Source organism: Pteropus vampyrus, unplaced genomic scaffold, assembly GCF_000151845.1.
Source record: "Pteropus vampyrus isolate Shadow unplaced genomic scaffold, Pvam_2.0 Scaffold44, whole genome shotgun sequence".
Classification (NCBI taxonomy): domain Eukaryota; kingdom Metazoa; phylum Chordata; class Mammalia; order Chiroptera; family Pteropodidae; genus Pteropus; species Pteropus vampyrus.
Window position 1 is genome coordinate 3725677 of NW_011888825.1, and position 14434 is coordinate 3740110.

Consider the following 14434-nt stretch of genomic DNA (forward strand, 5'->3'; position numbering starts at 1 on the left):
TGAATTTCACATCTGTCCCTTTCCCACTGCTAGTAAGAGTACCCTAGAACAGAAATCTGACCAGGTCAAACTTCACCTAAATCCCCTCTGACATCAGACTACATTTAAGCAAAAGCCTAATCACTTTAGAAAGGCATTAATAGCCCTCGAGGACTTGGCCTCAGCCTACCTTTGCCACTATGGCTCTTTCCTCTCCTCATGATACAGGACCTTCTATCTACACAGTTGTCACCTGGGCTTAATGCTGTCTGTTTTGAAGAGTATACTGGTGAGTGATTGTGAGAAGTTAAACTAAGATGAGGACCACAACTGCAATGATGATAGGCACATGAACAACTTCCATGTTAGCTGTTATTTTAAGCTATAATTTTAAGTATATTTTCTATATACTAAACTATTTATGACTTCATTTAATTTAATTCTTAAAACAAGCCCAAGAGGTAGGTACTGGTGTTCTTCTATCACACAGTGGCTAAGAGCCTAGGCCCCAGAATCCATTTGCCTAATTCAAATCCAGACACCACTACTTAGTAGCTGTGTAAAGTTGGGCAAACTACACCTCTCAATGCTTCCATTTCATCATAGAGAAATAGGGATGATGGTATTAAAGTGCTCTGCTCAACAGATTGTGGTGAGGATCAAATGTGTTAATGCATAAAAAGTGCTCAGAACAGTGCTCAGCACATGGTTAATGCTAATACTCTGTGTTACCACAGAGTGGACAATGCTCAAAGAGAGTAAAACACCTGTTTGCTGTTCCCTCCCAAGGTCTTGCCTCTGTGATATAAATATAGACCTGTGCGGCCAGATTTGTTTTGGACAGGCACCCAATGTCCAGTAGTAAAGGGTCCAGGTTGTGGTCATTGTACCTGTCCTTCAGTGAAAGAGGCCACAGGATTAGTGTTTATATTGTGTGGGTTCCCAGTTTTAGCTACCATCCCAAACCTAAAATGCAATAGAGAAACTTCTGTTGACTTGTTCACCAGGTAAAAAGTATTCAAGATGCAATTCGAGATAAGAAGCAGCGGTTCAACTTCCTTGGGGAGGAAATTAGCCTGAATCCTTCTGTGGGTATCTTTATCACCATGAACCCAGGCTACGCTGGCCGCACAGAACTGCCAGAGAACCTCAAGGCTCTTTTCAGGTGAGCATTAGTTCTGTCCCACGTGATGACCCAAAGGGAGCCTGCTTTTATTTTTTCCACTGGAAAAGTATGACCTATATGTTAGAGGAAATTTGGAACATATAGAAAAGTAGTTTTAAGAAACCATTTTTAATGTTATAATCAGTAAAATGATTTTTTACTTAATTGTGTACTGTTCTTTACATGCATATTTTAAAGTCATACATTAGTAGTCTACATTTGTGGTCTACACACAGTTTTGTATTATTTTGATTTTTCATTTCATAGTCTATCATAATCATATCATAAATAGTTTCTTCTGTCAGATATTCTTAATAAATCTCATTCCATGATTGCATTTTATTCTATCAAGTTCATGGTCCACAATAAAGTTAACTAGTCTCCCATAGTTAAATATTAAGACAGTTTCTAACATTTAAAATAAATTCATGCATAATGCTGTAATACACATCTTTAGTCTTTTTTTTTTCCTCCCTCTATGCATGATTATTTTCTTTGGCTGGCTTCCCAGAAGTGGAATTACTGAGTTAACAGGGACGAATATTTTTAAGGTTCTTGATACACATTGCCAAATTGCTTTCTAAAAGGAGTAGTGCTGAATTATACTGCTAGTAGTGATGCATGAGAGCACCTCTTTTCTTTTACCTTTGTTAACCGTGAATATTGCCATGTTTTAAAATCTTTATTTTGATAAGAAAACACAAATGCATTTCCTAGCAGGGGCTGGAATCTCTATCTTTTTTTTTCAGAAAAGACAGCCCAACAAAGAAAAAAATTGAAAGATGCTTCACGGCTTCTGATTTTATCCCTACTGAACTGTTACCTAAGAGAGATAAGCTGTGGGAGCTATGACAAAGGTGTCTCGTCTTAGGACTGAGAGGCCTAGTGCTGTCAGGGGACATGGAGGCTTAGGAGGCAACTGGAAAACTCCCAGTGTACTCGAGTCCTTCATTTTTAAATTGTTCCCATGGTAGCAAATGCTTATATCACAAGAGTGGTATGGGTATCTCTTCCTCAAGCAAGTCTCCACTTTAAGCAAGAGCTTGTTGGAATTCCAACAGGCTGTCTAAACTGGTACAATAGAATATTGTGTTGTTTTCTATTTGTTTATACAAAGTACTTATTAAGTAAGCCTTGTGTTACACACAATAATGAAGGTGGATTATCACCCTGATAAAAATTATTCCTTATATTTTTTCCCTGAATTTAAAGAAAACGTGTCTATAGAAGAAAATTTGGGGAGGGAGGGAACCGAAAAATATTTGTAAAAACAATAAAGACAAATATCTACTTCTTCATTTAATTCTCATAAAGATCTTATGAGGCAGATATTATTAGTATCCTTCTTATACAGCGAGAAAACAGATGGATTCAGCAAATTGCCCAGGGTAGTAACCCTAGTTACTAGAGTTAGCAACAGTCCAACTAGCAAGTGGTAGAATCGGAATTTAAACCCAGCCAGTCTGACTCTAGACTCTGCTCCTCCTCATTCCAATCCTACCATCCAGAGATAATCAGTGTAACCATTTGGCATTCTTCCTTCCAATGTTTTGTGGGCAGAGTATTTCTCTTTCAAACTCAGGATCATAGCCTATATAGTTTAGTATCTTGCCTTCATTAATTAATGTCTTCCCATGTCATTAGATAATTTTTCTTCTACAGCATTATTTTTCATGGCTGTATTGCTTTCCATTGTGTGGAGACATACTTAACCTTATTTCATGATGCAAAATCATTTTGGGTTTCTAAGTATTTGATTGTTCCTTTGAATTTAAACGCAATATAAAATAAAGAAAAAACACATTTGAATGAAATATTTTTTAAAATTTTGTATCAGTGTAGGGAAAATGCAGTTAAGGAAATGTAACAACCTTAGGCTCCTATTACATACCTAATAAATTAATTAAAAACAAGTAATTTTAAAATGAAATGTTTCTAGAGCCAGAAGAAAAAAATCAAAGTAAATCCTTACATAATGTAGACAAAAATCCCCTTCTGTATTCTTATGTATGCCATTTTGTGACAAGGTGGGCTTAATAAGTATTTACTTTAACCCTTAGCATTATATATTTACATTTATATGCAAGTAAGTACAGGATAAGCCCTGAGTGTTCAGGCTTGGAGGATACATTTGTCTTGAGGATGAAGAACAGAGAGATTGTCAGTTTTCTGTAGATACCAAAAGAGATTCAGTTCTTCAACCTCAGCCCCTAATTCAAGATGACTTGCTTTACTGATCCGCGCCTTATGTAAGGCACACTAGACTCAAGTTACAAGACTTGAGTTGTAGCCCCAACTCCCTCCCTCTCTTCTAACATCATCCATCACCTTGGGCAAGAGAGTTCACTTTCTTTATCTTTAGTTAATTCAACTTTGAATTGAAAGTCTTAGATGAAATCATTGCTAGGGTCTAAGGTTTTACACTCACGGATGCCTTCATTCATGATCTCAACCAGTGTCTCTTGTCTTGGACTGTGATTGGAAAACTGTCTTGACCCTCTCTCTCCCTGTACACAGGCCTTGTGCGATGGTTGTTCCAGACTTTGAGTTGATCTGTGAGATCATGCTGGTGGCAGAAGGATTCATTGAAGCCCGGTTATTAGCCAGAAAGTTCATCACTCTTTATCAGTTGTGCAAAGAGCTTCTCTCCAAACAGGTACACTCCCTAGTTAAACTGGAAAATCAGTCATGTGTTATTGCCCCACTCTGGATGGGTTTTGGGGCTCATGTATTAGGGAAACATATTAGAGCCTTTTCATAGAGAGTCACTGTGCCCATAGTTTATTAAAAGCTCTGAACACTTCTTTAATAAAGAGGTGTTGTTAAATATTCTATTTAAAAAATGGATTTCTGTGGTCAAATAATTTTTTTTAAATGCAGCACCTCATAGATCACCATCCTATAGGACACACTTGCAGTGGCCAAGGAAAACCCTTAGATGGAATAGTCTTTACCTGGAAGGACATAAGATGGGGAAAGCATTAGGAAGAGAGAGTTAGGCATTAAAGAGACCCATGCCTCTCATTGCTGCTTGTCCTTAAAGGTGGCTACTGCCTAGGGCAGATCCACTCACAGAAATAACACCTTAAAACATGACCAAAAACCTTCAAGGTTTATACCTTGGATGGAGAATTTCTTCATTGCTATCAAGCCAACTAGGCTTTTCTGGGCTGTTCCCAATGAATTTCACTTCCCTTTGGTGTTCTCTTATTTGGATCACCTTTGCTGTCACAATATGAGCTCCCTCAGCCCTGTTAAATCTGTCCAAGATAAATTTTAAAAAAAAAACAAAACTCTGCTGTTTTCTTTGCAGTTCCCAGGTCCCTTGCTCTTTGCTTCCTCTCTCTAAATTATCTACCACCATTAACTTCCATGCCAGTGACTTACTTTCATGACTATCCAAAACCTCTCTTTTGGACTCTGAACCTGTATATCCAATGGTCTATACCACAGCTTCCCCTGAATCTCTAAAAAGCACCTCCAGCTCAGCCTCTAAAGTGAATCCTCCTGCCTCCCTATACCCCACAACTACTTCTCCCGCATTCCTTGCTTCAGTATGAGGAACCATCATTTACTTGTTAATTCTAGAACCCTGGGAATTATCCTTGACACTTTTCCTTAATTCTACATCTAATCATGAATGAACTATCGTTCATTTTACCCTCTGGATATTTCTCAAATATGTCTCTTTCTTCCTAGCACTTTATTCCCTAGCACCCATGTCTCTTGCATAAACTCTTGGAAATGCCTTACTGCTAGTTTCTCCACCTCTGCTCTAGCTCTTCAAATTTGTACTTTAGCCACAGCCAGAATGATCATTTAAAAATGCACCTCCCCATTCCTAGGATAAAATCCAATATCTTTTTCACTGTCTGAAAGAGAGTGCGTTGGGCTCTTTCTCCTACCTATTTCCACAACTTCAGTTCACAGCCCTCTCCATATCATGCTTGCTGTACCTACATTAGTCTTCTTTGAGTTTGGTATGCAATGAAAACAAAGGGCGTGGTGGCTGTACCCAGGCCAAGGATCAGACTTCCCTAAAAAAACAATATTAAAGAAGACCTAAGGGAGTAGAATTCAGTCAAGCACAGATGAGAAAGAAGTGCAGCCAAAGCCAGAAGGAACAGGATGTCCATAGGCTCAGAAGAGGGAAGACAGTCAAAATTTCAGGTATAGCCACCACGTCCATTGTCTTCATTGCACACTGAGTTGTCTTTTGTAGCATACATCACAGCTCTAATTAGATAACAATCTGCTATGAAGTAAGTAGCAGAGCTGGGTCTTGAAACTAGGTCTCTCTGAGTTCAAATTCTGTGCTCTGAACTGCCTACTCCACCATTTCTCCCATCAGAGTGCTCTGAGACCTGATAACAGCAGTATGGTCCACTCTTCCAGAGTCTACTAATCAGCACTTGTGACTATTGAGTTCCACCTTTGACAAAATTTTTTAAAAATGATTTTTAACTCCTTTTCTCAGAGTTGGAAGACCTCCAAGGTGGAGTGTATAAGCTCTGCCTCAACCATCTCTAAGAGTTAACATGGCTCCCTCCTTGATGTACAAGGGGTAGCTAGATAGTTTGGGATAGTTTTAATCTCCCTGACCCCCAGTTCCCAGTTTGTTCTGTGTCTGCTTTGTTGTCATCACAGCTAGAAAAGTAACTAATGCTAAACTAGGAACCAGGATCCCAGGATCATGATTTCCTACATCATTCTTTGCTATGCCTCTGCCTTGGCCTCAAAAGTGATCTAACACTGATGTGATATCTATAATTTTGCTGACACTAGCCTGAGCTTATGGTGTTCTGCATCCCAGCAACTCTAGTCTAACCCTCGCTGCCTTCCCTCAGGATCACTATGACTGGGGCCTGCGAGCCATCAAATCTGTGCTGGTAGTGGCAGGATCCCTGAAGCGAGGAGACCCTGACCGGTCTGAGGACCAAGTCCTGATGCGCTCCTTGCGAGATTTCAATATCCCCAAGATCGTGACTGATGACATGCCAGTGTTTATGGGCCTGATTGGGGACCTCTTTCCCACCCTGAATGTCCCTCGGAAGACAGACCTCAACTTTGAAGCTGTGGTTAAAAAGGCAGTAGTGGACCTGAAGCTCCAGGCTGAGGACAACTTTGTGCTCAAGGTACACATGGGTTTTTCCCTCCCAATATTTGTCTCTTAAGTCATTTCTTGGATGGTGGGTTATATTTCATCCTTGATCCAAAGAGTTGCTTTAGATGTACAGATATTTATCTACTTTGTAATAACCACAACACGGCACTCATAATGTAGAAATGTAGAATGCGTGCTGGGAAAGGCAAGAGAAAAACAGAGCCCCAACAGTAAGGGAATTCATGGTCCAATGGGAGGAATGACAGTCTGCTCTGTTATAGCATGTGTTCCTTTCATGTGAATTACTTTGTACATGATTATAGAAAAATGATATAACATGAAGTGATATATAACAGAAAAGTAATATAACATGGAGGCCAGTTTATATGTACTCTTCTTCTCTTATAAATATTCTGATGTGATCAGAATCAGGCTTTCTACAATTAAAGAAGAAAATCTTAAGATGGTAGGCAGAATAACACCACCTCCCACAAGATAGCTACAGCCTAATCTCCAGAATTTGTGAATATGTTATGTTACATGGCAAGGGGGGATTAAAGTTGCAGATAGAATTAAGTTTGCTAATCAGCTGACCTTGAGATTGGGAGATGATCCTGGTTTATTGGGTAGCCTAATAAATGAAAGAGGGAGGTAGGAGAGTGAGTGTCAGGGTGATGCCATGGGATAAACTCAATCAGCCACTGCTGGCTTTGAAAATGGAGGAAGGGACCACAACCCACAAATGTGGGCAGCCTCTAGAAGCTGGAAAAGGCAAAAAAACAGATTCTCCACTAGAGCATTCAGAAAAACATCCCTGCCAACACCAAGATTTGAGCCCAATAAGACCCATTTTGGACTTCTGACCACCTAAAATATAGATAATAAATTTGTATTGTGTAAGCCTTTAAGTTGGCAATAATTTCTTATAGCAAGAATAGAAAATGAATACATTTAGAATAGATATAGACCTTAAAAAAAAAAACCCCTAAAACTTTAGTACAACTAGTTTCATAGCTGTAGGAACCATAATGGTTTGTGCTATTTTCTAGGGATGCTCAAGGCAGCAGAAGATATTTCCCTATATGTTAAAACAGTAGAATAATGAAGAATGCTCCATTTAGATTAGAGCATTAGTTGTGATTAAAATGGTCATTAGAAGAGAATATGTCCATGATCTATATATTGAAAAAAAAGCACAGGCCTCCAGATTTAAGGTTTTAAAGGATTAACAGACATGAGGTCGTTGGCAAATTCTCTAATGATTTAACTGTGCTAGAATTTCCGTTGGAATTAGAAGGCAATGTTGAATTTTTAGGGCTTAGGATACAAAATTCTGTACGTTTTGAGTGACCTGCCCCAATCCTGTTTTCCCATAAGCCTGTTATTTTTACTGTGCAATTTTGCAGCAGTTAACATTTTTAGGATGCATAAATGTTACAGTAGAAGTTCCTGCACACAAATAACTATGCCTTGGAGCAGAATATGACAAGTCCCACAAAAGAGGGTTCTGGAGTACATGGACATGGATGGAATTTTTTCCTGTAAAATAATATCTTTAAGAATCAAATGAACATCACTTTAGAGTTCACAAGTTGTTTTATATTCTGTATCACATTAGGTTCCCCAAACCCTCAAGACAGGTGACACTTTATAGATGAGAAAACTAGGATGCTATTACTTCTCCAAGATATTCCATTAATCTGTTTCATGGGAGGCAAAGTGCTCCCCCTTGAGGAACGGTTTTACAGAAGAAAACAAAGCATTACCTGGTCCTTCACAGTTGTAATTGTTTTTGCCAGTTTGCCCTTCCTAACTCCCAACCTCTCTCCTCGTAAGTTCAGTGGATAGATTTTTTAAGGGTAGGGATGGGCAGGAGGGCTTTCCAGATAGAAGGAAATGGTCAACAAAGAAGTAGGTGGGGAATCATAGAGATTGTACCAGCAACAGCAACAAGTCCAGTATTGTTAGAGAAAAAAAGGTTTGGGGATGGTAGTGGTGGGGAGTGGGCAATAGGACTAGAAAGATAATATGGAACCATGATATCGAAGGCTTTGAATGACAGGCTGAGGGGTTTCCTCTTAAAGGGTCTGATCTTAAGAGATGCCCCCACCCCAACCCCAGAAATGAATTAAATCCAATGAGGTTCCTAAAATGAAGGGCACTGGAACTCATGTCTTAGATCAGGACAGTCCACATCTTCTCAGGCTCTCTAAGAGTCTGCTGAAGCAATATGACCCTCCTTCCCCATTTTCTGCATTTTTTCCTATTTGGCATCTTACCCTTCCTTCCTGTTTATTTGTTGGTAGGCTCACATTGTGTTTTCTTCCCTTCTTTTTTATAATCACTTTCTGCTCTCTACTAAAGGATCTCAGAAAAGATGATGTTTTCTACCCAGTTTTTATTAGCACTGTCCACTAAAATTTCTGAAAGTTAATTCATCAAAAATCCTAGTGAGGCTTTGATTTGAGATGGCATCCTATGATCCCTTAAAAGCAATAATATAAATTTAGTGTTTTTAGATTTCTTGTTTTATTTTATTTTTAAAAAGAGGAAACTGGGAAACGAATATTACAATAAATTTCTGAAAATATGAAGAGAGCATGAAAGCAGGTTGACAGATCAAACAGAGCAAGAAAGCTGTGGGCCAGAATACACTTAGAAAGGGCTTCAGGGTAAGAGGGGCCAGGACACGGCCAGCCTGCCAAGGAGAATCCTAGAGAAGCTCTGGGTTTGGAGTTGGTAGTGAAGGAGGGCAGGGATGAGAAAGAGAACTGAAATAGCCAGAGAGGTATCAGTAAGTCTGTTTACCCTACAATATTGCCACTTGGCTCACCAGATTCTTCTCCCAGCTCCCCATTCTAGTCTTTAGTTCCCAAGAATGCAGACCATGCACAGCCAGGCATTTAACACATAATCAAAAAAGAAAAGTCTGAGGGAATTTAATAAACTCTTTGGGGGAAACTATGGCTGCTCTTGGGATACTAGGGCCACCTTTTAAAAAAAGCTCTTCCATTCTGTTTGGGACCCTTGGCCTGAAGGTCAGCCACCCACTCACTCACCCACAAGTGAAAGGACAAAGACAAAGGCCAAGATCTGACCTTGTGCAGAGCTCCCTCTCTGTCCTCCCACCCTGGAGACCACATATCCAGCATCCTAGCTCCTAGGAAACACAATGAAGCTCTTCATTTAAACTCGAGACTGGAGAAAACCAGCAACATGAGAGAAAGACAACCAATGGACCGACAGACACACACACACATTCACAAGCACACATACACATATAGCAACTGATCCTGGTAGAAATAAGAGGCAGAACATTTTGAAAGTTCTAATTAGTATCTTGAAGAAATTTAAGAAAATTGTATCCATAAAATAAGAATGAGATGCTATAAAAAAAAAAACTCTTGGAGAATTGGAAAGAGCCTTTTGAAATGAATTGTGTCATTGATGACACACAAAATTCAGTGAGAGGACTGGAAAAAAAGACAAGGAAGTCTCCTAAGATGACCTATGTATGTATGTATGTGTATGTATGTATGTATGTATGTATGTACATATGTACATATATGGGGTATAATAAATTTATATAATGTGTGTATAATGAAATATAACATAAATATATGTATAATAAAATATAACATAATATGCATATTTAATACAGTATATAATATATATAATACACAAATACACACGAGAGGCAGAAAGTACAAAAGGCCATATGACATACAGAGGATCAATCTAAGTTATGCAACATATTCTAGAAAGAAAGAACAGAGAAGACTTGTTAGAGCTGGAGAGATGTGTGTCCAGACTGATGGGCTCAGTCAGTTTGGAACAGAGTGGATTTAAATGGACTTATACAAAGACACATGATAACAGAATTTCAGCAGTCAAGAGTCAAGAGAAAAAAGTAAAAATTTCCTTGTTAGGTGATGGAGTGGTAGTACAGGTGACCCAAGGAAGGAATGAAATTCAGAATGACATCAGAACGTCTCATCAGCAATATCAGATACTAGAGGACAAGGACACCATTCTTTCAATATTCTGAGGGGAAATTATTTCAAGACTAGAATTCTATATAAACCAAATTATCATTCAAGATATTTTCAAAGAGCTATACGTTTTACTTCTTATGCACCTTTTTTGAATAGGTTATTTGGGGACATACAACATCAAAATAAGGATGAAAAACAAGAAAAAAAGTCATGGGATTCAAAATATCAAGAGTTAAGGAAAGGAATCACAGAACGAGAGCTATTAGCAGACCTAGAAAACAATCAGCCAAAATTAGAGCAGGAAGTCTGTAATGTCCAAGAAAAATGACCTCAAAATTGAATATATTCAAATCAAGAATAGATTAACAAGACGAAAGTTCTTATATATTTTATTTAACTTCCAAGTTATGGGGAAAGGAAAGCAATTAAAAACAGCAAGAGAAAAAAGAGTCATGGTCTAAATTTTATCTTAAAAAGTAAATGTGACCTGATATTGATGAACATATGTAGTGTAGGAAAAGAGTATCCATTCGACCTTGGATTGATGCCTAGAACATTCTTAGTTAAGTCATGACACCAGGCCCATAGAAAACACAATATATTCTAGAAAATTACTTTCTTTTGTAGTGAAAAATATCTATAATCATAAAAATATAAGCCACTATTGTTTTTCAACTCTTAGAATCATGAAAAATATAGAACATCTAAATATAAGTAAAGAATAGAATGCAAATGTTATCAAACATAGCAATATAAAAGTATAATGTATCTGAAAGAAGATAGGCTATGGAAAGATAGAAGGTAGCATAGGGATATTTATATATTTATCTTACAAAAGATACTGTGAAAAGTTGACAGATTCATAATAGAAAATAGAAATAACCCATTTATCAGTAGATAAATGAATAAACAAATGTGGTATACTTATACAATGAAATCTTATTCAGCTATAAAAAGGAATGAAGTACTGATACATGCTACAGCCTGAATGAGCCTTGAAAATATCATAAGCGATTTATAGGAAATGTCTAAAATAGGCAAATCTATAGAGGCAGAATGTATATCAGGGGTTGCATAGGGCTGAGAGGTAGGGATGGAGATCGGGAGTGACTGCTAATGAGTATGGATTTTCCTGTTGTAGTAATGAAATATCCTAAAATTGAATAGTAGTGATGCTTGTACAATTCTGTGAACATGCTAAAAAATCATTGAATTGTACACTTTAAAAATGTGAATTTTGTAGTACGTGAATTATATCTCAATAAAGCTGTTGAAATGAACAAAAAGGTAGTGATGGAACTAGAACAACTTCAAGTCTGTCTAGTAGCAGGGAATCAGTTGTTCATGAAAAAAATCTGAGAATATAGTAATAGTCTCCATTCAACAGCCAGAGTACCACTGCCTCTTCCATTCCCTCTGCCCCATCCCCTCCTCATCCATATTTTTTAATGCAATGACCTCAGGTCAATTTCATTTTTAAAATTGCTTCCTTGTGCACTTAGAATAAAATTTCAAGGACCAGTTCCTACATATCTGACCCAGCATACCTCTTTTACCTCATGTGATACCACCCTCCCTTTTTCCTTTCTTTTCTTTGAGCTCTCTAAGCTTACCTTAAGGCTTTAGCACTTACTGTCACTCTACCTGGAATGCTATTCCCACTGGTCTTTATATGGCTGACTTTTTTCAATTGTATGTTAGCTTAGATGTCAGCTACTCAGAGACCCTTCCTGACCACTTTCCCCATCCTTATCTGGGAAGATCCTGTACTAAGTCCCTGAAGGATGAAAACAAGAGCCAAGATTGAGATTCTCCTCTGAGTGCTTTTGGGCCCTGAATCAGAAGAACAGCAATGGCTTGGAATAGAGAAGAGAAAAATATTGATGGTATAGAAAATAAAACTCTAATATCTCAATAAATTATCCAGCCACAATGGAAGCTAATCATCTTGCTCCCCAGAATAGCCACTAATCTGCTACCTTCATGTTGAGCCTAGCAGTACCACTTTCCTAATTCTCTTGTTGTATGATTCTAGAATGTTTTTTAACACCTGTATCACTTAAAATTTTTTTAAAGAAATATATGTGTTATTACCATTTTTTAAATGTAGAATAAACAAAATGTATGGGGGAAAGTTTTCTACTGTTCTACTACCCTGTCAATATTTCAGTACATTTACCCTTCAGTTCACTTTCCTCTGCTATTAAGGATCTTGTGGTGCAAAATATGAAGAAACGACCTATAATAAAGTTCACATACTTTAGGTCATGACCTATAAGACCTTTCATGAGGGGGCCAATCCAATCTTTCCAGCCATCCTTCATATTTTCAGCAAATATTTGTTGAGTACTTCATATGTGCTAGGTTCTCTGCTAGACACTGGAAATAGAGATAAGAATCCCAGCCCTGCCTGCCTTCAAGGAGATGGTAATCTCATAGGGAGACAGAAAAGTAACAATTGCAATATTGATAAGTATTAACATAAAGGATGTAGGTATGGGGCACCTACCCTGGACTAAGGGATGTGTAGGGGCAGCCAGAGGAAGAAAGGAAAAAGGATAACTTCTGAACAGAAGGCACAGTATATTGAAAAGCATAGACACAAAAAAGAACATCGTTAAAGAACTCCAAGTAATTATCTACCTAGAATGTGCATGTTGGGGGATAAAAGATAAAACTGGAGGATGCTTGGGGCCAGGCTGCATAAGGGTCTTGTAAATCAGTCTAAGGATTTTGGATTTCATCACCAAAGCTATGGAGAAACACTGAGGGAACAGACTGATGGCAGTGACATCATCTAATTTTCATTTCAGTAAGTGTATACAACAGTGTGGAAGAGTGAGCACGAGGGCAAGCTATGACAAAAGTAATGAAACCTTCAAGGCTATCGTTGTCCCCAGGAACTCATTGGCTCCAGCTTCATTGAACTGTCTGACCAACCACATCATGCTCTGCCACACCACAGCCTTTGTTTGTGCTCTTACCACTGCCTGGAATGTTCATCTTCTAGGCAAACTTCTCCTCATTCCTAAAGCCTCAGTTCAAATGCCTGCTCCTCTGTGAAGCCCTTCTTATTCCCTTTATCTTTACACAATCAATTGTTTCCTCTTCTCTATTCCCATAGCACTTTATAAATAACTTTATTATGGTACTTATCACTTTACATTACAATAATAATGTAATTATGTAATGTAATAATAATAAAAATTCAACATGACTGCATCATACTATGAGATCATGGAGGAAAGAAGAGTCACCTCTGAATCTCCCTCAACTGGTATACTCTCCAGCACTTAGTTGATGACTAATAATTATATGACTGAATGATAAATAAGTGAATAAATGAATTATGTTGCCCTCCATTTAGGACCCATCTCATTTTATGGTGAGTAACCCTTCTTCTGTTGACATGAAGTCTCACTTCAGACACCAGCCTGACTCACAGAAGAGTAGGTGAGTAACAGGTTATTCTCTTTGGCTGAATTTTGTGTCTCCCCAGGTGGTCCAGTTGGAGGAACTTCTGGCAATACGGCACTCTGTGTTTGTGGTGGGCAGTGCTGGCACTGGCAAATCTCAGGTGCTGAGGTCCTTGTACAAGACCTATCAGATTATGAAACGCCGTCCTGTCTGGACTGACCTCAATCCCAAAGCAGTCACAAATGACGAGCTCTTTGGCATCATCAATCCAGCCACACGAGAATGGAAGGATGGTAAGAGTGGGATACCCCTAGGAGAAAGTTCTTGCCATATACTCAGAGCCTGCAGCAGGCTTAAATATAGCAGGGTGATGTGAAGAGAACACTGGACTGATCTGTTTGGGATGAGAGGAGGTGAAAAGAATCAAAGAAAGGAAGAAACTGATTTGGGCATGGAAGGAAACCACAGCTTTTCAGATGTTCTCTTTCCTTGGAGACTCTTCCAACTGCCTTTGAGAGAAGGCACTTAAAAAGGTTACAGCAGGGCAGGCATTCAGCTGTAGTTTAGTGACTCTATAGCACGAGTCATGGAGTCTCTACACTGCTTGGAAATGGGTTTAAGACATGGGTAAGGAGGGAAGGTATGCAGCTCATTCCCAAAGGAGTGGTGTAGTCCAGCATCCCACAGAGGGCACCTCTCGCTATGAGCATTGCCCCATGAGTGATGGGGAGGCTGCTAAAGAAGACTGTCTAGGCCAGGTTCTGTTGATGCTGG

At 38.6% G+C, this 14434-nt stretch overlaps 1 protein-coding gene across 1 annotated transcript in view; it reads left to right on the forward strand.

Moving 5' to 3' along the window:
• The window catches only part of DNAH9 (dynein axonemal heavy chain 9), a 327356-nt gene that overhangs the window by 132069 nt on the left and 180853 nt on the right, over nt 1-14434 (forward strand). The window contains exons 28-31 of the mRNA XM_023529851.1: nt 987-1144; nt 3662-3800; nt 5992-6279; nt 13743-13953. Of these exons, the coding sequence (XP_023385619.1) occupies nt 987-1144; nt 3662-3800; nt 5992-6279; nt 13743-13953 (796 nt within the window). The remainder of the gene's footprint in view (nt 1-986; nt 1145-3661; nt 3801-5991; nt 6280-13742; nt 13954-14434) is intronic.